Source organism: Oryzias latipes, chromosome 5 (genome assembly GCF_053564925.1).
Source record: "Oryzias latipes strain Hd-rR chromosome 5, Olatipes_Hd-rR_3.1".
Taxonomy (NCBI): domain Eukaryota; kingdom Metazoa; phylum Chordata; class Actinopteri; order Beloniformes; family Adrianichthyidae; genus Oryzias; species Oryzias latipes.
Genome location: NC_136241.1, coordinates 1,905,876 through 1,930,841, shown reverse-complemented (window position 1 = coordinate 1,930,841; position 24,966 = coordinate 1,905,876). Strand labels below are relative to the sequence as shown.

The 24,966-nt window shown below is 40.9% G+C and overlaps 2 protein-coding genes and 1 long non-coding RNA gene across 6 annotated transcripts in view; 1 reads left to right on the top strand and 2 right to left on the bottom strand.

The window, feature by feature from the left end:
• LOC144992090 (uncharacterized) overlaps positions 1 to 1,314 on the bottom strand; it is a 2,983-nt gene extending 1,669 nt beyond the window's left edge. The window contains exon 1 of the long non-coding RNA XR_013655888.1: positions 555 to 1,314. This is a non-coding gene — a long non-coding RNA (uncharacterized LOC144992090). The remainder of the gene's footprint in view (positions 1 to 554) is intronic.
• patz1 (POZ/BTB and AT hook containing zinc finger 1) overlaps positions 1 to 16,503 on the top strand; it is a 21,519-nt gene extending 5,016 nt beyond the window's left edge. Inside the window, exons 3-6 of one of the 3 annotated variants that reach the window (XM_023954680.2) lie at positions 2,298 to 2,469; positions 7,184 to 7,342; positions 12,937 to 13,149; positions 13,477 to 16,503. In XM_023954680.2, coding sequence (XP_023810448.1) covers positions 2,298 to 2,469; positions 7,184 to 7,342; positions 12,937 to 13,149; positions 13,477 to 13,955 — 1,023 coding nt within the window. In that variant the 3' untranslated portion in view covers positions 13,956 to 16,503. The remainder of the gene's footprint in view (positions 1 to 2,297; positions 2,470 to 7,183; positions 7,343 to 12,936; positions 13,150 to 13,476) is intronic. The other 2 variants (XM_023954682.2, XM_023954683.2) reach the window with 2 other exon arrangements.
• Positions 16,504 to 24,966, bottom strand: slc2a11a (solute carrier family 2 member 11a). Of its 2 annotated transcripts, none has more exons than XM_023954684.2 (12): positions 24,853 to 24,966; positions 24,166 to 24,264; positions 23,828 to 23,988; positions 23,415 to 23,539; positions 23,199 to 23,328; positions 22,978 to 23,126; positions 21,589 to 21,776; positions 21,217 to 21,327; positions 19,324 to 19,425; positions 18,856 to 18,931; positions 17,510 to 17,637; positions 16,504 to 16,985 (listed from the first exon to the last, which is right to left on the bottom strand). In XM_023954684.2, the coding sequence occupies exons 1-12, from the start codon at positions 24,871 to 24,873 to the stop codon at positions 16,773 to 16,775; spliced, it is 1,503 nt and encodes a 500-aa protein (XP_023810452.1). In that variant the 5' UTR covers positions 24,874 to 24,966; the 3' UTR covers positions 16,504 to 16,772. The 2 variants fall into 2 exon arrangements, with proteins under 2 accessions (XP_023810452.1, XP_023810453.1); XM_023954685.2 differs by having other exon boundaries at positions 17,510 to 17,610.

Here is a 24,966-nt window from a genome sequence, read left to right as displayed (position 1 = left end):
ACATTAAGAAATTATTGCTAAAAATGAAGCAGGAGTCTAGCTCTAAAAAAAAAATGCTCTAAAAAATGATGAAAGAGCAAAAAAAATGGAATTATTTGATATGTAATTTCTTATTAATATTTCCAGGCTTTCTTTGTTTTGTTCTGCAGCATGTTCATATTTGTATAATTTTGACAGAACATATTTATATGGAGAACAAATATTTCAAGTTATTTAAGGTTTAACTTGAGTTATTCTGGATTAATGTTCCTGTTTTTATTAATATTTATGTTCAAAATGTTCAGTTTAAAAGGTTTAAAAGTTTAGCTTTAGTGTGTTCAGTAAATGTTTATCTTCTTCGGCCCAAAACCTAAAGCGTGTTTTTAACTTAGGCCCCTGTGTGACTGAGTTTGACCCCCCTGTAATACGAGTCTAGAACATTCATGCATTTTTTGAGTAAAATGGCTAAATAGAAGACAGGGAACACAAATTTTGTATGTGTGCGGGGGGGGGGGGGGGGGGGGGGCGCTGGTGGGGTTACTCGCCCAGGGAGTAAGTTAGTGTAGAACCGCCACTGGCTCTGACGGTGTTAAAGGCACCACCACAATCTGAGAACATGATGGTTATTTTACAGAAACACAGAGAGCAGCTGCATTCTGGAACGTTTAGCTCTTTCTGCCATCGCATATCTTTGGTAGCGTTCTGGTGTGCCCTTCCTTGTCTTGTCCTGTGTGTGCGCGCGCCGCGTGCTCTCTGAACAACAGCCCCCCCCACACACACAAATAGCCACATAGACCTCTCCTCTTCAGCGAGAATAGTGAAACAGGGGTTGACATAGCCCAGAAATTTGCACTGGTCCACAGGGCCAGCAGTTTCTGAAAGTTACTGGCCCGACATCGCGCACAGCGCGACCCGCCGCCGCACGCGGCACCCAAGCGAAGGACGCCGCAGGCGGACGCAGCAAGCACCACAGGTCCGGGGAAAAGTTTAATATGCTGCAATGTGGTGCATTCTGGTGACATCTAGCACTTATTTCTACACTTTTCAATGACTGAAAATAGAGCACATCAAACTTAAATCTGCTCTAGTCTGTTTCAGATGTTTTGAAGAGAGCACTGCAGTGTAGTAGGTAACACTAGTTAAGAAGTTTTCATGCTGCTTCTAATCACTGCTATTTCACATTTGTTCCTAATCAATAGTTAAGAAGTTTTATTTACTGTTTTGCTCTGACTGCCTTGAAGTTCTGCTTTTTGTTACTGCTGCAAAGTTACATTTACTTTTTATTTACTTTAGTTACATAAAATAATTGAAAAATTAAATAAAATTAAATTACTAAGATCATTATTTGGAGTTGCCTTTGATTCTTTGACATTCAGCTTAAAGCTTAGTGCAGGGGTGCTCACACTTTTTTGGCGTGTGAGCTATATATATATATATATATATATATATATATCTATACTGTATATATATTAAATACTCTAAGTAAATGTTTGTTTGTTATGTTTGTTAGTTACATGTTTGTTTGAACATTATTGTTTATATACTGATGATTAAAAACTACACAGTAAGATTACACAAAGATACTTTTGTATTAACAGATGAGGCGTTTTATTACAAAGACAGAAAGCAGCGACTATCGTATGTCACGCTCTGTTAACCGTACAATGCGGGGAGCATCATGGCATATTATGAGGCTTTTGGCGCTGCTGGCTCCGTACGAAGCGCGTGCCACGTAAAAAATTGAAAGCGACTTTCTGATGACAGAGAGGTTGCGCTGAGTTTTTTTTAAACACGCATGTGCAGTGACGTATGTATCAGAGGATGTCCGATTGGCCAATCTACATGTCAATCAAGTCCCGTACTTCTCAGTGAGGATTTTGATTGGCTGGTGGATTTTTAAGAAGTACTTTTAATTTTATTTTTTTATCTTTTCTGGCCTGCGATCTACCCTCATGTCCTTGAAGATCGACCGGTCGATCACGATCGATGTAATGAGCACCCCTGATCTACACGTTTTCACAAAATATACTTTATTGAAAAAGGTCAAAAATATATTAACCGTTAGATATTTATTACTAATTAATTGACTGACTTGGTGAGTTAATTATGGCAGATAACCTTTATATCTTGTGGGACACAAAAAAAGCCACTTCTCCAGTACCAATAGCAGAACCGTTGAGGTCAGATCTTAACGATACTGCGGTCTTGAAGAATGTTGCTCCGGGGCTCGGTACCCCTCCCTAGACGCTAGAAGTTTGACCTCTGTGGTTTACAGGTAAAGCATTTTCAAACCATTTGAAGAATTTGTTTTGTTTCAGATTTGCAATGCGTCCTTTGCAACAAGAGATCGCCTTCGGTCACACCTTGCTTGCCACGAGGATAAAATCCCCTGTAAAGTTTGTGGGAAGTTCCTGCGAGCTGCTTACATGACAGACCACCTCAAGAAACACAGCGAAGGAGCTCACAACTACTGTGGCATTTGCAATAAAGGTAAGCTTTGGCACACCATGGCAAAACACTGCCGTGGCACTTCATTCTGACGGGCATTTAAAAAAAAAATCAAACTCTTTGCTATGATCATATTTTGATGTATATATCTGTCTATTCGGTTCTACAATGCTACAAGAATCTAGGAGTGTTGCTGGGTCACTGCTGTTTTTTTCAGTTTGTAGTCTTGAGTTTTTTTGGTATGAAGTTTACATGGTTGAAAACTGTCTATTAAAGGGATTCCGGGGCTGAATCTGAATTTTGCCCCACCCCTACGGCTTCTCTCTACCCCTCCCATTGCTGGGGCATTTAGAAGGGGTAGGATTGTCCAGAATAGTTTTATTTTTTTTCTGGGTTCGTGGTCGCGCTGTGCTGAGGAGAAACGCATTTCCTCACACGGGTATGCTCTGATGCACAGAAGCTTACATTTAAATGTAAATAATGACTTTTTGCTTTAGCGTGACCTTTTTAAAGTTAAAAAAACGTTGTTATTTATTTCATAGCGCTACCAGCTCTGCACTAACGTTGCCTACCCATTGATGATGTCATCGAGCAGGAGTAACGTCTGAAGTAGAAGACACTGGCTGTGTCCAAATTCCCGCCCTTATCCCTAACTACTAAAAAAAGATGTAGTGCAGGACTATCTAGTAGGTGTGTTAGAAAAAAACGATTCAGCGATGTATTGCGATAGTTCATTTGGTGATGCTTGTATCGATTCAAAATGCTGTCATCATATTTCTTTAATTATTTCTGAGCGTCCTTCGGCGTCTGACTCTTGTTTTCCACTTTAACCTCTGACCACTAGTTGGCAGCTCCGCCCACTTTGAGCAGCTCTACACCACAAAACATCAAGATCTCAGTGAAGCAGCTTGTTCTGTTGTTCTGAGACAAGAACTACTTAGTTTCTACTCAGGATGGTACCGAACAGATACTCTGTGCCATGTTCCTGTCAGTATCATATAAAAATGTGGATTGTGGTTCTTTGTAGTTCAGATCAGAACCAGTGAAGCTCTGCAGCTGCACAGCGGCTAATGCACAGAGACAAAATGCTGTCGGCAAAGCGGGCCAAAGTTCTGCTTAACCTCCCAGCAATAGACTCTAGTTCAGAGACCTGATGGATCAGAGTGATGTGTCCAAGCTCTGGAAAGAGGCCATCGCCGTGGCGATGAGCGGTGAAGTGTTTACAGAGCTGCAGAGCAGACTGTCATGGAAATAAAGCATCTTAGCCACATTAAAGCTTCTCTTTCATCCTGTCATGCTGCCTCATCATCATCACTTTATTGTTTCTGGATAGAATTAGTGTTTTTTTGTTTTTTCCCTTTATGTTTGAAGCACCGTTCAGGCTCCTGAACCGTTTAAAAGTTCTGGAGAAGCTACATTAATGTTGAAAATAAACATTTAATTATTTCCTCAATCATACTTTTAGAACCTTATTGGTTTAGGCACATTCATTCTATTTATTTATACTGAAAAAGATTTGATTGTGGAACTCAGACATGATTGACTGTTCCCTTCTATATTTTAAGTTACCAAAATAAAAGCACGATGACTTTGCATGGGTAAAAGCAGCATATATATGAGATGCAGTTGCAGTGCTTCACATTGTGATCATTAAATAAACTGAATTTGACAATTTTATTACAATAGAAGACGTATTGATATTCAGGTAGAGTTTTTACTAAGTTATATTTAAAAGAAAGAAAATGTGTTCCGGTATAATATTGGGATAGGCATCGTATCGCCAGACTCGCCAATACACACGCCTACTATCTAGCACAGGGGTGGTGAACAAGTTTGACACCAAGAGCACAACATCTTCACTGTGAGAGTCAAAAACAACACCACACACTGAGAAGAAGGTATAGAAGGTATTTATTCGCTCGTAATTTTCTAAATCCATGCAGCGGTTGCTGAACTTGTTTCTGGGTCGCATGGACCCGGAGGAGGGTTATGGTTACGATTAGGTGTGCGGCGGCGTTCAACCCCGACCAAACGGGTCTATCCGCTCCCGCAGGAGAGTCGGGTCGCTGAGCAGAAAAATGTCCCACACGTACATGCGTGACACCTAACGGGGCTCTAAAAGTAAACACGTGCGAGAAAACAACACGATTTCGTCTGAGACACTCAGAAAATACGTGTGACATGTGAAAATGCAACGATAGATGTGTTTGAGATGAACCAGCGCCGTGCCTGGATCGTTGGGGAGACCAGGCGCGGGGGGGTCTCCCGCCCCTTTCTCCTGATATTTTAGTGATGATTGACAGGTGATGTTGGAGGAAAAGCAGAAACATCCGTCACACACCAGGTGATCTGTGCAGCGTTGCGTCCACCTGGGTGATCTCAAACACGCTTATTGTTCATCTTGGCTGCACATATTTATTATTGCCAACATGAATTTCCATCCGTTTTTTTTATAAAAATATAGGAGTGGCTGACCGGCTGCTCTACAATAACTTGTGACCGGGGTTTAAATGTTCAAAAAGTCACAAGATAGAAAATCCAAAAATGGTTTCTGAATTTTGTTTCTCCTTTACTGATCTGTGGTTTAAAATGTAAACTTAAAAAAAAATGCAACACAGACTCAGAATTGGGAGCACATCCTCTCTGACGTCTCCACCTTCAATTTCAATAAGTCCAGTCCAGACTTAATGACAATCATCTTCCTCCACACTGAGGGTCTCAGCTGTGGAGGAAGTGCTGCCAAGTGTCCAGCAGTAAGAAGTAGACAAGAGAAGCCGAGTTCAGAAGAACCATTGATGGATTTACAGAACTGTAGAATTGGAGTCTTCTTTAGTTTTTAATAGTTAGAATTCAACAGTGTTAACTGAACTGTGTTAATAAGGACATTTAAATCAGAAAACAGCAGATATAGAAGAATAAATAAACAGAAATGTATTACTGATTTATTTACTTATTGATTTTTTTATTTACGTATTTTATTTGTATGAGACTTTTATAAGTACATTTTGTGTAGAAAACAGTTAATAATATAGTATAGTTAACAGTATAGTACATGTTCCATACAAATTTATTGGCTCTCAGACACTCACTAGTTGCGTGTGTGCGTTATAGTTGTGGCCCTCCCTCAGCTAAACCCTTCAGTGGCCCCCAGGCAAATTGAGTTTGAGACCCCTGTTGTAGACAGAGGATTTTTAAGACTAGAAATTTCCATACAAACTGCTGTAACTTAACCACTGTTTGTCGCAGAGTTCATAATTTTGCAGCAAAACATAGGAAAATGCCTCTAGTTTTGGAAAATGTGACCATCAAACCTGTGGGGCAAATGCTTTTGCCTCTGCAGCCCCTAGACTGACACTAAGATCCCTTATTTTTCCTATATCCACCCATATTAAAACTTTTGGCTGCTTCTTACGGCAAGTCATGTTTTTAACTTGCAATTGTGAGAATATATTAGAACCTAGAGACATGAAACTTTCACAAATTGTAGGCCAAATTCTTGTGATTCTCACAAGAGTACAATTTCTGATTAGTGAAAGATGTTTGAAGATATGAACATTTGTTTGGATGTGGTAACTAGCGCTCCTGACACAGAAATACATGGGGTTCTCTACTTAGTGCTGTGTGTCGTTAGGGAGATAAGGCGCACCTGTGCTGCCAGTGTTTGTACACACCAGGGGAGTATTCCAGGAAGCATGTTTAAGCTACCCTGGTTTTAACCCTGAACTCTGGCTGAAAGGTTCCAAAAGACCGGATATAAGTTGGCGTAATTACGCTCGACTTGGTAACCCTGGGTTAATGCACGTGGACAGCAATTACATAAAGACATTCTCAATGGATCGCCGATTTCCGGAGTCACCATGGAAACGCATGGTGAAAAAAAGAGAGCGCTATACTTCAGTGAGACGGAGTCTGAGATTAATGACGGCGTATGATTAAACGTCCATCAAAAAGTAACACGGCTGCATCATCAAAAGAAAGAGTTTCTGCTTGGAGAGTAAACGCATGAGTTTCTGTCTCATTTCTATTTTCATTGTGATGCAAAATACTTTTGGGAATATATACAGTTCAGACTAAAAGTTTGGACACACATTCTCATTTAAATAAATGGGAAGGTGTGTCCAAACTTTTAGTCTGTACTGTATCTCCAACTTAAATGAATTAATTCAATTGGTAACATGTAATTGAGTTAAAGTTATTCCACTTAATTTCCTAAGTCAATCCAACTTAATAATTGTTTATACAACTCAAATTTACGTATTTATCTAACTAAATGTCATATTTCTCCAATTCAATTCAATTAAATGTTTTTCCGTCTTAATGTATTGCACTTCTTGAACTCTCATGTGTCTAAGTTTGAGCTGCAGATATTTTAAACTTTTTAAGGTTCAAATAAATAATACAGTGCAGATTTGCAATATATGTCATGCATTCAGTTATCATTATTGCATAATACAATGTAATACTCATTGGTTGTTGTCAGAAAAAAAAACATTCAGTTAAGACGAACAATTTTAATAAGTATTAAAAAAAAGTTCAACCTTTGGTTAATTGAAGTCTGTAGTCATATAGAAACTGTTTTTTCCTGACTAAACACAACTGTTTATATTAATAAAATACTGGATATTTATTCAAATGGTAGTCAACAGTAAATCTGACTCAGTTCAGCATGTTGGCAGTGATTCCCAGCCTCTCCTTTCTTCCTGAAGGCTTTGACTTTGTCGGTATTTGCCTTTATTCTCTGTTCCTCTGGTCTCAGGTTTCTCCACTGCATCCTACCTTAAGGTGCATATAAAGACGCACCATGGCTCCCTTCTTTCCCCCACTGCCACCATGTACCCCTTCCCTGAGCCAAGGGGGGATCTGCAGATGCACAGCGGCGCCCCTTACTTCATGGGACACCAGTGCTCAGTGGAAGGCAAGCAGCCGCCCGTCCCATCCCAGACCGTCATGCTTTTGGCTGTCATTTGCTCTGCTGCTTTTGGAGAAACATGCTGCCACATTTCTGGATATGTGACCACAAACTGATTTACAGCTGCAGCTCTGCAAGTAAAAGAACAGCAACGCTCTAACGGGCAGTTTCTTTTCATTAGCCTTTTGTGTTGTTGTTGTTGTTTTGCCGCTTAGATAAACCTATTACGATTCCAGGGACTCTAAAAATATATATTTTTCACAAGCTTGAAAGACATTTCTGCATCAATGAGAGATAAAAGATAAATGATTGTTTTGGTGTCTCGTTCGTAGAAAAGTTATGAGCTCAAAAGAAAAAAATGAACAATTGTTTCTTCCAGTCTGAACTATTTCCCTTTAATACGTCACAACTAAAGGGTGACGACAGTTTGATGCATTAGCTGCCATATTTCCTGCAGAAGTAGCCTAAAAAGTGATGTACACATTGGTCTGATTTGGACTCTTTCCAAACATTAGAATACTTAAAAATGAGTTTTTACATGTTAAGAACTGAAACAGGAAGAATTCTTAAAGACCTACTACTATAAAAATTGTGTTTTCATGTTTTTGTTCTCGTAGCAATACTCTCACAATGGAGGACATGTATAAAGAAAATTGAGCTTAAAATTACATTTCTGAGGATGTCTTTATTCGAATCGTTGTGAACCAGATGCAAACAAAAATTGCAGTTTAAAAAAAGCTTGTAGATGTGATGTAGGACCTTCGACAGCAAGCCACAAGCTCCCTGCTCTGCTCCATTCCGATCCGTCCACTTGTAGACAACTCGATCCATGTTCCAGCTGGTATCCGGCTCATAACTGTAAGGCTGGATAGCTCCAATAAACAGAGTGTAAAACAAAGGAAGGGATGACGGGAAATGAAGGCAGGCTTACTCTGTGCCAACGTCCAGCCCTCGACTCGGAGATGAATTTCTAATGAACCAGAAAACGGCACCGTTTAAAAAAAAAGTTGGCTAAAAAAACGCATGATCAGAAAAGACCACTGGGAAGACTTTTAAAGTAGATTGGAAGATAATCACAGTGGGACTTTAACGTTTCCAAAAAGCATATTTTTGTAGTTTTATTGGGCTGTCGGCAGAAAAAATCCCTCGTTTGGTTTGAAACTTTAAGCCATGATCCCTGCTGTTTGAACAGCTTTTTTCCAAGCGCGTCCTTAAATGCAGCAGAGATGCCGCCTGATGCTGTTTGAGCTGCTTTTAGGATCATTTCTGATCGGCCCCTTTCTGTGCATTTGAAGGAAAAATGCAGACGACTAATGAGTGTACCATCTGGTTTGACTTGATGTTGCTGATCATCTCTATCACAGCTTGAGTGGCATGCATTCCCTCTTACTGTCTTGAATGTGAACACATGTTTCAATGAGTTGTCAGGTTTGTAGCTTGGATTCTCTTGTGTTTTTCTGTCCAGCATGGCTGTGGCTGATTGGACAACAGTGTGTGGTTCTGCTTGGCTGCTTCATACTATAGACAGTTGTTCAGTGACACGGTGCTGCATGATTTCCCTGATGTGCACTCCATTTGCCCTGGATTCATTGAAACTCTGCAGCATGGACAAACTGACCTGAGAACTAAAGCATTGAGTGGTTTGACAAAATAAAAGGTAGAAAATTCTTCCTTTGAATCGTTTTTCTAATTGAAATAAATGATATCTGAAACAGTTTTTGCTACAACTTCTTCAAAGGTCTAAATAGGATTGATGGTGTTACAATCTGAGCTAAACAAGTACCTGATTGCATTTTCATCAGTAAAATTTTAGCTGGAATGGACTCTGCTCTTCATGTGCATGGATGTAGCATGTTTCTTCAAATCACCAAAATAATAAACTTGTTGGAAGAAAAAAGGCTTTAAACTCACAGGAGCTGATATTTTGACCCCCAAGGAGACAGAAATTCCCAAATAAAGTATACATATAATCCTTAACCAGGGAGTTGGGGGGGGTTTGGGGACCACTGAATTAAGAAACGCCTACAATGTTTCCATCACTATAAAATATTGTATAAAATTATCCTCAAATATAGAATTCAATGATCATGCTATGGAGAGAAAGGGAAGGCTGATAGGAAAATTCTAATGACCGAGCATTCCACTGGTATTTAAACGCAGCATTTACGGACGAATTTGTGAGACGTGAAAACAGTCTCGCGGTAGATCCGTGCGTAACTTTGGCTTCGTGTGTGCGTAACAAGGGATTCGTGCGTGTTTTTTAAAGATGTGTGTAATAGTAGTTTCAAGCTGTTGTAATCTTAATTTGTGTATACGTAAATTGCATTTTGTATTTTTTTCATTTTATATTTTTTTAACTTCTACACAAAACGTATTATGTGAGTAACAAATCACGCACAAATCCTAATTTACGCACGCACAAAGCAAGAATATGCATACACAAATCCTAATTTACGCACAAATCAAGAATTACGCACGCACAAATCCGACTGAGTCTAATTTCTCTCCATATCATGCAGTCCATTAAATTCTATATTTGAGGATGATTTTATACAATATTTTATAGTGATGGAAACATTGTAGGCGTTTCTTAATTCAGTGGTCCCCAAACCCCCCCCCCAAACCAGTACCGGTCCATGGGCCACTGGGTACCAGGCTGCAGACAGAAAACCAAAAGGGGCATAAACTAACTTTGATTATTTCCGTTTTGATGGTTCTGATACTGAAGGAAGTTTTATTTTGGAAAACTACTGGATTCTGTTCACCACATCCGCCTGTCTTGACGCGTCACGTGACTTTAAGCAGCTGCTTGGATCCATTCACTGTAAAAACAATAGAAATTTCACCCCCTCCCTTCCCAAACAGGAAGTACCAAAATCCCATAGACGTCTGTGGAGAAATGGACAGTAATTACTCAATACTTTTTAAAGAGATTTTTTTCTTTATCGCAAGTTATTCAAGTTATTAACTGACCAATCAGATGCCTGAGTAAAAGCATTTGGGTCTGACGTTGAATGTCTGAGGCGTTTGACAGGTTTTGAGTAGCCAATGGCAGCAGACTTCATCCATGAAGGCCTTTTCAAAAACACGGATGAGAACAAGACTTTGATTTAAAGCAGACATTCCCATTTCTGTCTGCGTTTCACTCATTCCAATGCATGGAAGACACGGAGGATGTTCACAGATCATTTATTTATCGTAAAAAGTTCTACAAAGCATCGGTAATCACGTTCATGAGACCATTCAGTCTCTCCCGGTATTAGCTCCACCCCCGCTGCAAAAACGACTTTGCGCCTCTATGTCTGTGTCTCTGTGACCCACGTTAGTTCAGGAAAATAAAAACGGACAAACTACAGGATCTATTTCATAATTGCTCTGGCTGCGACCGGCCAGCCGCCCGGAAGCCGCATAGCGAGCAAACAAGCTACCTCCCCTGTATCCCTCCTTCGGCAAACAGTAGCGGGAACAGGATCCAGCAACTCAGCGGGTTAAGAAAATTGATGCGATAACAGTGCTTCCATGGCAGTCTTGTTAAATATGTCCATTTGGGTACGCCTCAAACACCTCCTCCTCCTCCAAGAGCAAAAACCTTTTTTTTGATAAATGCAAGGTTTCCCCCCCCCCCAAAATATTTGTTTCCTTGAGGCAAATTTATCATCGCAAATCCGAATTCCGCAATTTCATAGTCAATGGAAACGCAGCGTTTAACAGGTAGCAGCGTTGAAAGAGGTGGGGACTCACAAGCTCACTCCTGTACTCCTGTATGGGTGACGTCACTCCTCGATTCGTCCATTGATTTTACAGTCTATGCTCAGCTCGCTAAGTTAGCAGCTCTACGCTTAAAAGCTAACAATAAACAAACAAAAAATGTATTTGGAAAGTTTTTTTTGGGAAGAAAGGAGTCTGTGAGGAAACCAAAAAGAGTCTTCGACTTCAGAGAATCATAAAGCTGCTGTCTAGACACAAAACCAGGGGTTTTCCTCCAAATATGGATATAATCAAACTGTTGTTCCCATGTAGCAGAAGCTGATACACAGCAACTGATTGTCCAATGCTTCCAACCGCGGAAAACAAAGTTGCATTCATGTTTATTATTCTATTTAGAAAATATGTTTTACGGTGGCTGTGTAGTTTAGTCTTGCTTCAGTTATTCATCACACCTTAAAAATCAAACGCAGAGGAAGTTAGCATCAACTTTCAGGTCTTCATCTTCGTCACAAAGTCTAAGCTTGCCGCAAACATTTTACACAGATTTAAATCAAATAACGTTGCTGACCTGATGAAGATGTTTCTGATCTGAGGAAACTTGTAGTAGAGACATTCAGGAGGAACGAGGCAGCTGTTAAGAAACGAGAATAGAAAATGTTCCTGTTTTAAAAATAAAAACACAATGAACCAGGATTTATGTAAAAACAAAATATAACATGAAAGAGGATCCGACGCTTAATGGTTATGATGTATCTATTAGAAAAACGTGTAAAGGTGCTTTTAGTGAATTTTTACAAATCAGGAACAACTTCTACAAACTAACAACTTTCCGTCACCGAATCCTCGTTCTCTGCAACAACCAAAAATCCAATTTTTTCAGATTTTATTTCACACAACGTTTTGTGTTGTAGCATTTTAACGTGAAAAATAGCTTTTTCAGAAACTGGAAGCTTAAAACTATTAAACGCCAGCCTTGGCCCCATTTGTACCGGTCCATGAAAACGTTGTCTGACAGTGAAGCGGTCCGCGGCCTGAAAACTGTTGGAGACCACCGTCTTCATGGATCTGAACAGCTGCTTTAGGTTCTTCTTGTAGACTTTTTTTAATATTGCAGATTTTTACCAATTTGTGAAATTTATTAATCCAGACACAGTAACTGATTAAACAAAATGATAAATAATCTCGGAAAACCTGTTATTGACGATTGCCCCTTTGGAAGGGAAGTGTATCCCATTGCTATTTTGACTGTAGACTAACTGGAACACAAGCAGGTCAAACACTCAACTTTATTTAAACAGAAAGTCAACCTAGAAATGATTCTGTTTTCCAGTTGTCTGGGTAAAAGTCCGAGCCTTTGCATTTGACTCGCTGACGTCCCCACTTTCAGTACTCGACAACTTAAATTACAATGAAATGTCCCTCGTCCACACAGGAGGCGAGCATCAGACATAAAATGACTCCATCTGATTGGTCAATGATGTAAATGGGTCTATCCAATTGGTCATGCATGGATTTATTTTCTTAAATACTTCAAGCTGCCATAAGATTGTCTTAGCAAATTTATTGCAATTTTCGCTGACTTTTGCGGTATGCGTATTGCTCAGGTTGTCATCGCAATAATGATAAATTTGCGATTTATTGGGCAGGCCTAGTTGTGATAATCCCAACAGTCATGCACATGTGGATTTAGAAGGAAGGGAAAGCAGCTGATGTCATTCATCACTTCCCAGACTCGCTCAGCATGGACTCGTGCTTTCAGCTCCACCCATCAAGTGTCCTGTGTTTGTAAACCACAGAAATGATGTCATGAAGGTAAAAATGTCACCGTGGTTTTCCGCCCGCCTGTTCTGTCTGTCCTTCCCCCTCTTTCCTCTCTCCATGGCGAGGTGCAGACATGTGTGCCAGTCGCCAGCTGCTTCTCACCTCGTCTGAGGCAGAGGGTCGTTTTCACGGGTTGTCGGGTCACCCGGTCCTTTCTCAGCCCGGCCACTCGCGCCTCTGCTTGCAGTCTGAGCTGCTCGTGGGGAAGCCAGGCGGCACTCCGTATTTCTGGGAGTGTCACTCCGGCGGGGTGCCTGGCTTCCCCTCCCATGAGCCGGACACAGGTCAGTACGGTCCGGCTGAGGGTTGGTGGGAGCATGATGCTTGTGTGGCTCGGATGAACACGGCAAACGTTTCTGTGAATACTGGGCAAATGGACTCTGTCCCGTCACCATGTACCTTCATGTGGTGTCGACCTTTCCTTAAATGATGTTAAACTGCTGTTTGCTTGATGCTTTCTAACTTCAAACCCTGCTGGTTGACTTTTGTCGTCCTTCCAGATACATGAGCAGCGTCTGGACTTGCTGTGTTTGACCTAACCAGCGTTCTGTTTGTTTATCCTAATTCTCTGTCTCTTATATTTGTTTCATTCCTCTCTGCATTCGCCTCAGACGGACAGGAAGATGACAGGAAATGCCCTCATCTGGACTCGGAGGAATCGGACGCTTCGTTCAGGGAAATGTCCAACGGCGACGAGTTAAAATCTCCCCACAAATCCGACGGGCCTGAGCAGGAGATGTCCTCTTTAGACTGCAACGGAGCCTCTGCTGAGCTGCTGGCGTCTCCGGACGGCTCCAAGTCCAAGGCGGAGCCCGAGAAGAGGTTCGGCTGCGACATCTGTGGACAGGCTTTCCGCACCAAGTCCTACCTCAACAAGCATCAGCACAGAGTTCACAAAGCCCAGAGGCCCCATGGGCTCTCAGGGTCTGGGCTGAGTGACATGGCCTCCGCTCTGACTTCTCCGTTCTCCCTTCAGCAGAACATGTCGCTGCTGGAGTCCTTTGGCTTTCAGATAGTCCAGTCGGCGTTTGCCTCCTCCCTCGTGGACGCAGATGCGGGTCAGAGTGGAATAGACTTTGGAGGAAAGTGACTTCAGCCTTTCAGGACACAGAAGATGGTCTATCTGGAAATAACTTTGCCTCAAGACTCTTTTTTCCTTAATTTAATGTCTAATACTTTTGTCAAAAATGGCCATATTGAGTCCTATTTTTTTCTAGTTTTTCAAAGTGTAAAGAAAGGGTATTTGGACTGTACTTTTTTCCTATGACATGAAGATATTTCTTGCAATGGTTATTTGTTTAAAGTATGTTGTTTAGCTTTATTTCTTTGGCCTCTTTGGGATGAAGCGAGCTTCAGTCGCTCCAGTCAGGTTCCCCGTTTATTCTTTTGCTGTTACACTTCTGTCTCCTCTTTCTTGTTGGCAGACTGCTATTCTTTTACGACTTTTTGGACTTCTGACATTTCTTTATGTTGGTCATTAAGAAAACGCCTAGTGTTTGTCAGGAGTGGAAAAGCTCTCATTCAGAAAGTCAGTATTTCTGGCCATTGAGTTGCCTTGGTAACTGTTGGGGACCTTGACATTTAATTGTTTTTGACAGTGTTGGTATTGAGAAGCACTTCTGTTTAAAAAAAAAACCTTTTCAATTTTATTTTTTTGGTATTTATAAATTTAGTCAGAAAAAACAGGAAATGAAACGTGAAAAATTACTATTAGTTGTATTACAGACCCGTCATTTTGATAAGACGTTTGTCCTGAAGTGTTCTGTTTTCCTCTTATTCCTCTTTCTATCGTGTTGGTCCATCTGTTTGTTTCAGGTTTTATAGCTGATATCCAGAGACGAAGCTCAGAGCTGCAATGCAAACGTCTGAATCCTCCAGAACATGTGTGGAGGGGAGAAAGAGGCTTTTTGGGAGGAGCCATGAACAAGAACACAAAGCCCATGAGCCCTGAGGCCTTTAACAGTGACGGGTGTTATTAAACATTTCCACGCTGAGACTGTCTTAGTGACCAAACCTTGAAAAGCCGTCTCTGAATGTGGATTCAGAGGAAAAGTCAGGTTTTGGCGAATGCTGCCGTCTCATCGCGGCGCCGCTTCTCCATGCTGACTGCTAGGACTGTTTGTTTCAAGAAGACGATCTTAGGACGAGGGATCGTTTCTACAGCTCATTTGTGTTTTTTCCTCAGTATGTAAAAAACCTGGAACAGCAACCAAAAGTGTGAATTTTCCTTATAAATCCAGGGAAAGAAACCTTACCGTTTAGGTTAATTAGTCCTTTTTTTTCTGGTCCTACAAAAAATCTTTGATTTTGCTGCAGATTGTTCTCTTTCACAGTTTAATAGAAATATGAAGATGTTTTTGTTCATAAGATGACGCTCAAAGGGACACAGCCTCCTGGTTGGCAAACAAATCGATGAACTTCTTCACCATCAGCATCCAAACGGTTTTTGATTCTTGTCTTCTGCTTTCTGAGTTGTTATTTGCACACACTTCTAAAAGCTGCTCATCTTGGAGAGAGAGGACGTGAAGCTGGACACCCCCCAAGATGGAAAAGAAGATTCAGCTGCACCCCTTTCTTTGTTTAAATGGTATCTCCTCATTTTTAATTGGTTATGTTAACCTGAGATGAGACGCTGACGTGTTGGAGGAAATGCGGTGGTAAAAAGGCTTGGCTTTGACTTTTCTGATGGAACAAACCACTACAGCCACGGTCATAAGCTGACATCGCCGTACAATGTTTGTACAATTTCTGGGCATCAAAGTGTGTACGCTCTTAATATAGCTCTGATGTGGGTGACTGTCCAACATTCAAAGGCTGAGCACACGAGTGTGATTGTCTGTTCTTTACTTTGAATCATTTGTAAGTACTTTTGTTCATTTCAGTACATTCCTGTTATTTATGGTTATATCGTGATTGTAACAAGTGTATAGAGCTCATATACACAATCTATAAATATATATATATAAAATATATAAATGAACCAACCAGAATGATCAGTGTTTGTCAGTGGTGGTCCTGTACATAGATTTCTTTGACATTCTGTTGTGGTTTGTGGGGGAGGGACGGTCAATTCTGGCCGTTGAAGGTGGAAAGTGCATGTCGGTGGAACAGCCGGAGCTGAGGACTGTCGGTCGCCGGTTGGTGGTGTTTGAACTCACCACCAGCCGCTCGACTCGTCTCTTCACACAAGTCTTTTTCCATCCACTCTGCACTAGTGTTTACTCCTGCAAACCGTTTCATTCTAAATATTGTTTGCAGACGTGGAAAATACTGTAAGAAAATCTTTTGGTTGTCACTTGGACATATGGTGTGGTTTCCTACATGTTGGTACCTAGATGTTAATGCTTTTATTGATTATTTAGGCCTAAATATTTGTGTTTATTTTTATTTTTTTGGTCTGTTGCAAAGTGCCTTCCAAATACTGATTGTGCACAGCAGTGGATGAAAAAAGGTCCTCTTTTTCTAAAGAGTAAGAATTAGTGACTTGCATTGACACTTTTGTATTAAAAAAGCAAAATGATGTTATCTTGGTTGTTTTTTTCTTTCATTTTACTCAAGATTGCTCTTAAACAGAAGCTACGTGCTTTGTTATGATGTCTTTGGACATATTTCAATATAAACATACTTTTTTCTACACATTTGGTTTTGTGTTCTTTTATTGAGTCTCATCCTGTGGTGCAGAGAAGAGCATCAAACAGACGACAGGTTTGGTTCAATACTGGATTTATAGAACAAGAAACCAAAGAAGATTAGTTTGATTGTTCGTTTTTAGTCACAAAGGTGCTGGAAGGCCTTTGAAGTCATTGGGGGGGGCTATGTTTTCAATTCAGCTTTTTCTGGTCCCACAGTCCTTCATCGTCAGATGAAGATGAGGTCAAAGCGGAGGTGATCTACAGAAGGAGGTGGTCTACAAGGCCGTTGAAAGGCACTCCTTGCCCCGGTAGGACTGAGACTGATGCTGCGGTTGGAAACCTCCGTCTCTGAAGTTGAGCTTTTGGAATTCCCTGGTGATGGCAGACAGAGACTTCCCCTTCGTCTCCGGCAGGAAGAATCCCACGAAGAGCGCAGACGAGAGGCAGGTGGCTCCGAAAGGCACCAGGCAGAACTCGCTCAGGCCGCTCTGCAGACACGGGGAAACTCAAGCTGCTGATTCTCAAAAAAAACGGGGTTCAGTCCGTTTGGCTTCAGCATTTTGGTTTTGTTGTGCAAAAAGTCTGTTTTTCTTGTACTTTGTAGTGCTTTTCTTTTTCTGCAATCATCTGTATTCATCAGAGTAACTTTTGGAGAAAACAATTTACCCATTTAGAATTGAATGGAAGCACCTGCCTATACACACTGTTGTCCCTGTTTGTAACTTGAAGTTTAAGGATAAACTTAGTGAATATTTGTTCCAAGGCATCTTTAACTCTTCAGAAAGTAGCTCCTTCCACAATGCTGTAGGATTTGGAAATATTGAAGACATTGAAATCATTTAGACCTTTTCTATTACCACTTCAAGCAAATCGGCATCTTGCTGATTAGACAACATGTGCTTGATATGCAGTTTACCAGACTATCTTCTTTTATTCTTTCTTTTAGAATTATTTTTTCTTTTCAACAAACCACGACTATGCGGACAAACTGAACACAGATTGTTGCACTGACCATGATGAATGGAAATATCATTCCAACGAAGAACAGGTTGAGCCACATCATGGAGCCGGCGATCATGTAGGCCGCCGGCCGAGCCGTCTGCTTGAAGATCTCTGTGGGAAGAATCCCGGTTACTCCAGCTGAGGGAGGAAGAAGAGGAAGATACTTTCACGGCAGATCGATAACCAGAGACTGAGCTTTTTTATCAAAAATTACTCTTCATCTTGGAAGGATCAGTGTGACGTCTAATAGTCCAGCGTTATTTGAGCAATCTGGAATAAAAGACTTTGTAGGCTCCTGTTGAAAGTGAGGCCTACTGGCTTTCTAGATTCATTGGCATTCTGTTTCAAATCAGCGATGTGTTAAACAAAAAGAGTATCTTATTGACTGTTCATTAGTTGTTCTGTATCTTTCATAGAATAGTTAATAGAGCCATGTGTGAGAGTAGAGTCATGTGAACTAACAAATTCTATATTAAGTTTAGCTAAAAGTTTAAATTAAAAGATGTAGTTTATAGTACAGTATTAGAAATTGCTGACACATAATTTAGTTCCAGAAAAAATACAGAGACTTTATTCATAGTAAGTCTGTATAATTCAGGAGGTCTTTATCATTTTGCATGGGTTAAAGTTCGAACTGATGTTAAGGCAAGGTTGTCCAGAAACCGAAGGGTTGGCGGATCGATCCCCGCTCTCCCCAGCCAGCCATCGCCCCCTGAGTGTGGCCTGTATGCAGCTTACCGCTTCCCCCCCGGGGATGGATCAAAATGCGGAGAAGAATTTCCCCATTGTGGGATAAATAACGTAAATTACATTAAAATTAAGTACATCTTTCTTTGCTGTTCAAAAAGAGGCTAAAATGTAAATATATAAAGGTTTACAAAATGCTCATGTAAAAGGATTTGATTTACTAGCATCCATTGATAAAGGATTTTTTATTTTTATTTTTATTGCATCTATTTGGTTTGTTAAACTGATCATCATGGCATGGAGGACATTAAAGGACAGGCCGCTAGTAAGCTTCATATGCCTCACATGCTTCATGTGCTTCAAATGCTTCATATGCTTCTGCCTGTTCCCTTTTTTCATTGGCTGTTCTGTATAATTATCTGACAATACAAACGGCAAACTAAACCAATAAACCAATGAATGAAAAACCTTTCAGTTTATGTTCAAACATATCTGTATTTAAGACTTAAAGAACCTCCAGAAACATCTGTAAATATTGAACCGTATTGATATTCAAAGAAAAATGGAAGTTATGATTACTTTTGCTCTCATGTGTTTTCTTAATCCTTGACTTTTCAAGAGGATTGGAGTTTATATAATAAACATGATTTAAATAAATGTTTATCTGACCCGGTCCCATTCCAAAGCTGAGAATGTAGCTGAAGATGCAGGTCATATTCAGGTAAGGCATCCAGGAAAAAGAGCTCTGTGTGTGAAAGAAAACATTCAGACATTTAGATGCCTCATTAAAAGCAGAAATAACGCTGATTCAAAACGTTAAAATATGAAGGATCTCAAGGAGAAATTCAACAGCCTGCATCTTTTCATTTTCTGAGTGGTGTGTACGTATGGAGGGATATTCATGCCACGCTGCACACAAAAGTTTCTGAGTTGCAAATGAAAACATTAAATATTTGCTTTCACTTTTTTTTTGCTTTTATGAAGCCTCCGAGTGGCCAAAATGTCAAAAGACTTTTTATTAGATCAACATTTCAAACTATTATAAAAAAATCTTTGTTTTTCTTTTCTTACCTAAATAAGTGCACTTAGCAGCTGCTGTCTAAAAAGACGTGCTGTAAAAAAAACCCAGAGGATTACCTGAAACGAGAGAGCAACTGTGAAGATGACGGCCCAAACCGTCATGAGGATGAAGCCTCCCATCAACATGAACCTCCGACCTTTACGTTCAATCAGCAGGTTCTGAAAGGGTCAGAGCATTAACGTCGTCTCTTGTCATCAAATTGCTGAGATGGAGCACAAAATGTCTCACATTTAGTCACTAAGAGAGCCTTTGGTCCAGTTTCTTACTGACCAAAATCCAGCGAGAGCCACAAAGTCCCACTTTATTGAGTCAGTCATTTATAATATGCAGTTTTTAAATATTTACAATTAAACCATGTCTATATGTTTCTATTTATACTAGTTTTAATTTCTTTTTCTTTTGACCGCACCACATACAAGTTCCTTATAGAATAAAATCCACCCTTTGTCAAAGAAGATCTTCCTGCTGCAGCAGATTTACTTCAATAAAAAATGCAAAAAAGTCAAACATGCAGAACAGTCAGACTCTCATCAGGGCGGGGCCTACACCTTCATTAACTAACTAACTCATGCTGCCTCCAATGTCCTCCTTGAGATGCTGGGACAGAAATCTAATGCAGAGGATGGAAGAGCGTTCATTTGCCCTTGTATTTGCTCTGTTCGTGGATTTAGACATTTTGATTTTGTCACTATGTGGAATGTAATTTTGTATTCATCTTCTTCCATTTGTCCCTTTAGGGCACATGTGTCAAACTCAAGGCCCGGGGGCCAAATGTGGCCCGCCATGTCATTTTATGTGGCCCGCGAGAGCATAGAAGTTTTTAATTTCTTAGAATAAAAAATAAAAATTTGTGTGTATTTATTCACATCTAGGGGGAATTGGACTTGAAATATCTGATTGGGCAACTATACATTAGGACTTAAACACTGTCCATATAACCTAACCTGACACAATCAAATGTAAAAGGATTTATGCTAAAGTAACAAGCAAACATGTGTTTTCTGTGCAACTGTAATTGTTACTGCACTTTAAAAAGTTATATTAAGTAAATAAATGAGTTATTTAACATTAAGGAGTAGTTACATTTATTTTTCATTACATTCAGTCACATGTATAAGTTATATCTGGCCCTTTGAGGACAACCACTATGCTGATGTGGCCCTCAGGGAAAATGAGTTTGACCCCCCTGCTTTAGGGGACACAGGGCTGCTGGAGCCTATTCCAGTGAAGGCAGGGGACACCCTGGACAGGTCACCAGTCTGTCACAGGGTCACAATCACACAGCCAATCATAATCACACCCACACCTATGGACAATTTAGAGTTGCCAATTAACCTATGAAGCATGTTTTTGGACGGTGTGAGGAAGCCGGAGACCCCGGAGAGAACCCACGCATGCACGGGGAGAACACGCTAACACAGAAAGGTCCCCAGGCCAGGACTTGAACCGGGGGCCTTCTTGCTGTGAGGCAAGAGCAATAACCAGTGTGCCATGGTGCAGTCGTGAATTTAGTATGTCAGTGTAAAAGCTGTACATATGGCAATTAAAGCTTCTGATAATCTTTTCATATAAAACACAAAAAATTCAATTCTTGAGGTTTTAGTACTAAAAAACAACATTTCTACTCGATTTTGAATTTTTGGGACAGTTTGAGGTTGATTGTGAGATGATTGCGTAATATGATCAAAAATAAATAAAAAAATATAATAAAATATAAATAAATAAAATAGTAATAGTAAATAAAATATAAATACTGTAAATCTGTATAAAAAGAAACGGGTTTGATATCAAGCATTGACAGAGAAAACAGCTTTAAAGACAAACAGATAGAGCAAATGAAAAAGATGAACGTTGAATTCTCTTCCCAGTCGTTGCAGGATGAGGGCTTTCCACAGCCATTTGTCTTTTTACTGAAGGATCATGAAAAACAGGATGTTACACATACTTACACACATTATAGTTGCTGTGAGTTCACACGTCCCAGTTCCGATTGTCGCATACTGGATTTGATCCTCTGATATTCCAGCCTCCTTAAACACGTATGATGCATAGAAGTAAATCTGAAGGAGGAGCAGAGAGTGAAAGCACAGCAATGAATCCTGCTGCTGTTCAACTGTCCACCAAGTGATTGTGTGACAGCAACACGGCTCCTAAAAGGCCTCATCCCCGTGTATTTGTGTGCATTCTCAGTGTGCTCTGCTATTAACTTCATGGGTCATCTCATCTTTCCAATCGCAGATCCTCTGATGCCGGTCCTGCCCCTCAGGGTCAGCCCCTCTCATCCCTCTGGGACATGGACTCATCTTCCTCAATCATCTCACCGAATCATTGCCGCAGAGCTGCATGGCACTGCTGATGACGATGACAGAGATGAGCTGCCAGCGTACGGAGCGGTCGCTGAGCAGCTCCCACGGCCGGCTCGGCTTCATTCCTCGGATTTCCGCCTGTTCCTGCAGGATCTCATCGAGCTCACTGCTGTGGACCTCGCAGCCTCGCAGCCGCCTCAGAGCTGCCAGGAGAACATCACACATCAGTCTGCCAAGACTATGACAGCAATCAAACCAATCAGATTGAGATACATAATCCAAAATAATACTAATACAAAACATTTTCCAAATGAAAAATGTATCGCAAAGTTTTGGCACCCAAGGTTCAATCAAGCAAAAAAGAAAGTGAAATAGAAAAAAGGTGTTTTGAAATGATGTCATGTAAAAATGTGTTGATAGTTAAGGCGGTATTGTGAGAATAGCAGAAACCTTCTGAAGGATAACCCTCATTCTGGTTTTCATCTCTTCAACCCGCCGCCTCTGGCAGATGTCCCAGGTTAGTACGGCCCGGGACAACAGAGCTGTCACTGGACTCAACTCAGATGTTGCACCACAAACCACCTGATTGCTGTACATTTCTGAATGCTTTTTTATTTAACCTAAATGTCTCTGTTTTGTGTCCACTTGAAAGTCTCAACCGGTAATCCTTTTATCTATTTTTAAAGCATTTCTAGAGGTCTTTTAATTATGAGTACCGCATGTCCTTTTTTAGTGAAATCAAACAACCTGTGTTGTGTTCCAGGAAAGATTTTCTGCAGAGCGACAGGAACTGAGTTGTGGGCAGGACCGTTGGAGCAGAGTAAGTCTGCCCTCGCTACCTGACATCCTTCTGTTTACGTGCTCTCCCGCTAGCTTACAGCCCCTCACACACCAAATGGTGATCAGTATTGTAGCTATCCATCATCCAGATTCCAGCTCAGTCCAGGAAAACAGAGACATTCATGGATGTGTTTGTCTGACGGTGCATGGAACAGAGCAGGACGCTTGTGGCCTGCTGATTGCAGCACCTGCATCACAGCTGCAAGCTTTTTTCAACTGCTTTTTTTGTCTGCTCCTGATCACAATGATTTGAATAAAGAAATCCTCAGAAATTGAATTTTAAGCTTAATTTTCTATAAATGATATGTATAAAACATATCATCAGAAAGACGATGATATGTTAAAAAAACCAAAAACACGATTTTCATTGGAGTGGAACTGTTTTTCAGTTTCATTTTACTATGTTCAATAACAATAAAGGCTTTCCATCTCTATTCTTTTTCTTTAAAAAGTGAGTTTTGGATTTGAACTGTGACTGTGTTTAAACCATGATCAGGCCTGACAGTGTACTGAAATACACGCGTGTGACGTGGGACTGTGTTGCACCACGGGCCGTCACGGTACCATCGATACAAGCCTTCTCGTCGCCTCTGTCAATGAGCAGGTATCTGGGGCTCTCCGGAAACCACGGCAGGGTGAGAAGCTGAATGAAGCCGGGGATGGCGTTACTGGCGAGAAGATACTGCCAGCATGACTCACCACCCAAAACCTCTCTTGAAATAAACAATCCAGTGTCATTTTTTTTGTTTGCAAATCCAACAGCTGGTTTGGCGTGCAGAGCTTACCTGAGCCCAACCACCTGACCCAGCACAACACCAAACGCTGTGAAGACGGCGGAGGACAGGGAGGCGGCCCCTCTGAAGCGCTTTGGGGCACTCTCTCCAAAGTACATGGGCTGTACATTCATGCTGATCCCTTCAACACAACAAGGAGAACTGAAAACCAACAGGAGTTTCTCTGCTATGATTCTGAAGGACCCGGAGAACGCCGACATAACTCACCTGCATTTATGCCAGTCAGAACGCGAGAGAGGATGATCATCTCAAAGGACTTGGCGGCTCTACTAGTCAGTGCCAAGAGAGCCGCCGACATGAGAAAAAGGTTGTTCAGCAGCAAACATTTCTTCCTTGACAAGAGAAATAGTAAAAAAAATGATTGCATGGCCAAAAAATCTCCTATGGTTTCTTTGTTATATTATTGGGAAACTTTCATACATTGTTCTATGACATTTATTCACCTTTGTTCACATGAAAGAAACATTTTCCAGCAACCAAAATACTATTTCTTCTCCATTCTTTGTAGACATGTGCACACATCCACGTGAAAGGAGAAGGTAAATGAACAATCTCCATTCATTTGTGCCTCCCTGCAGTGACAGGTTTATCATTCACCGTCTCTCCTGCATTTACACTACCTTCCATAGTGTATGGTCATGGGTCCAGCAATCAAAGCTCCAGTAAAGCCTCCCAAGGAGAAGATGGAAACAATGATTGTCCACACCACTGTCACCTGGTAATCTTCCAACTGGATGTCCCAGCGCTCCAGAAATGTTTCATTGATGAACGTTTGAATAAACTGTAAGAAAAACAAACTCAGTTACTAACAAACCCAGAGAGGTTCTCTTTCCAGTCATAGTTCATTTCATGCTGTAAGGTCAAAACATGTTTTTAACAGATATTCCTGAACTGTTTGTTCTCCTGACATACAAGTGCAGCTGTCTGAATGTAGGATGTTCTGTGGCGTCACACGTACAGCAGTGGGAGCGTTCATTATGGCCAGGTTGTAGCCATACTGCAGAGTTCCTCCAACGGCTGCAGAAGCAACCATGAGCACCAGCGTCAGATGACTGCCCTGTTGATGCAGACGGAGCCAGAGAGGATGATGGGAACATTTCATTTCAGGAAAAACATGGTAAAACAGACAGTTAAATCATAGTAAGGGGGGGGGGGGGGGGTCATCATTCTGTGGCACCACAAAGCTGAGTTACTGAACCAGTTACCTGATGTTTCTCACTACTGTAAGGAATCTAAAAAATGATCTCAGGACCAAAATGATTGCAGCATTAAAAATCTGTTTTTTCAGTGAAACCTTGGACCATACATGTTTGTACATTTTACCATTAATTCATGCAAATTCTTTTGTTCTGAAACAGATTTTTAACAACCCATGTTTGCAGAATTTCGGCAGATTCTGTTGCCTAATAGAACAGAAATGTTAATTTCATGTATTTTTAGGGCATTGCTTGAAGCAAGGCGACCTCTTCATCATGGTCTATGACCAGAGGGATTACAGAGATGAAAATCCTGGACTTCCTTCTGACAGATCCCCCCTTCATGCGTTGTTCTCCAGTTTGTACTTGGTGTGAAGTGAAGCAGGTCATCAATGCGCGTAAAATCTTTTGCACATAGAAAAATAATTAGAGGAACTTCAGCAGCTTACCTTCTGTGCGCCCTGCACCATGGCTGAAGCAGAGACCTGACGGAGTCTGACAGAGCTCAATCTGCCCGCCTCACAAAAGAAGACAAGGCGTGACTAGAGTTAATGTTTCCGTCT

Bases quoted from the DNA above. Each gene is read 5' to 3' on its own strand.
- slc2a11a (XM_023954684.2), bottom strand. From the start codon at position 24,873: ATGGTGCAGGGCGCACAGAAG. The intron at 23,540-23,827 runs GTAGTGTAAATG...TCTCTTGTCAAG, and splicing joins ATGACCATACACTATGGAAG to GAAGAAATGTTTGCTGCTGA. The intron at 23,127-23,198 runs GTAAGCTCTGCA...GTTTATTTCAAG, and splicing joins GGTCAGGTGGTTGGGCTCAG to AGAGGTTTTGGGTGGTGAGT.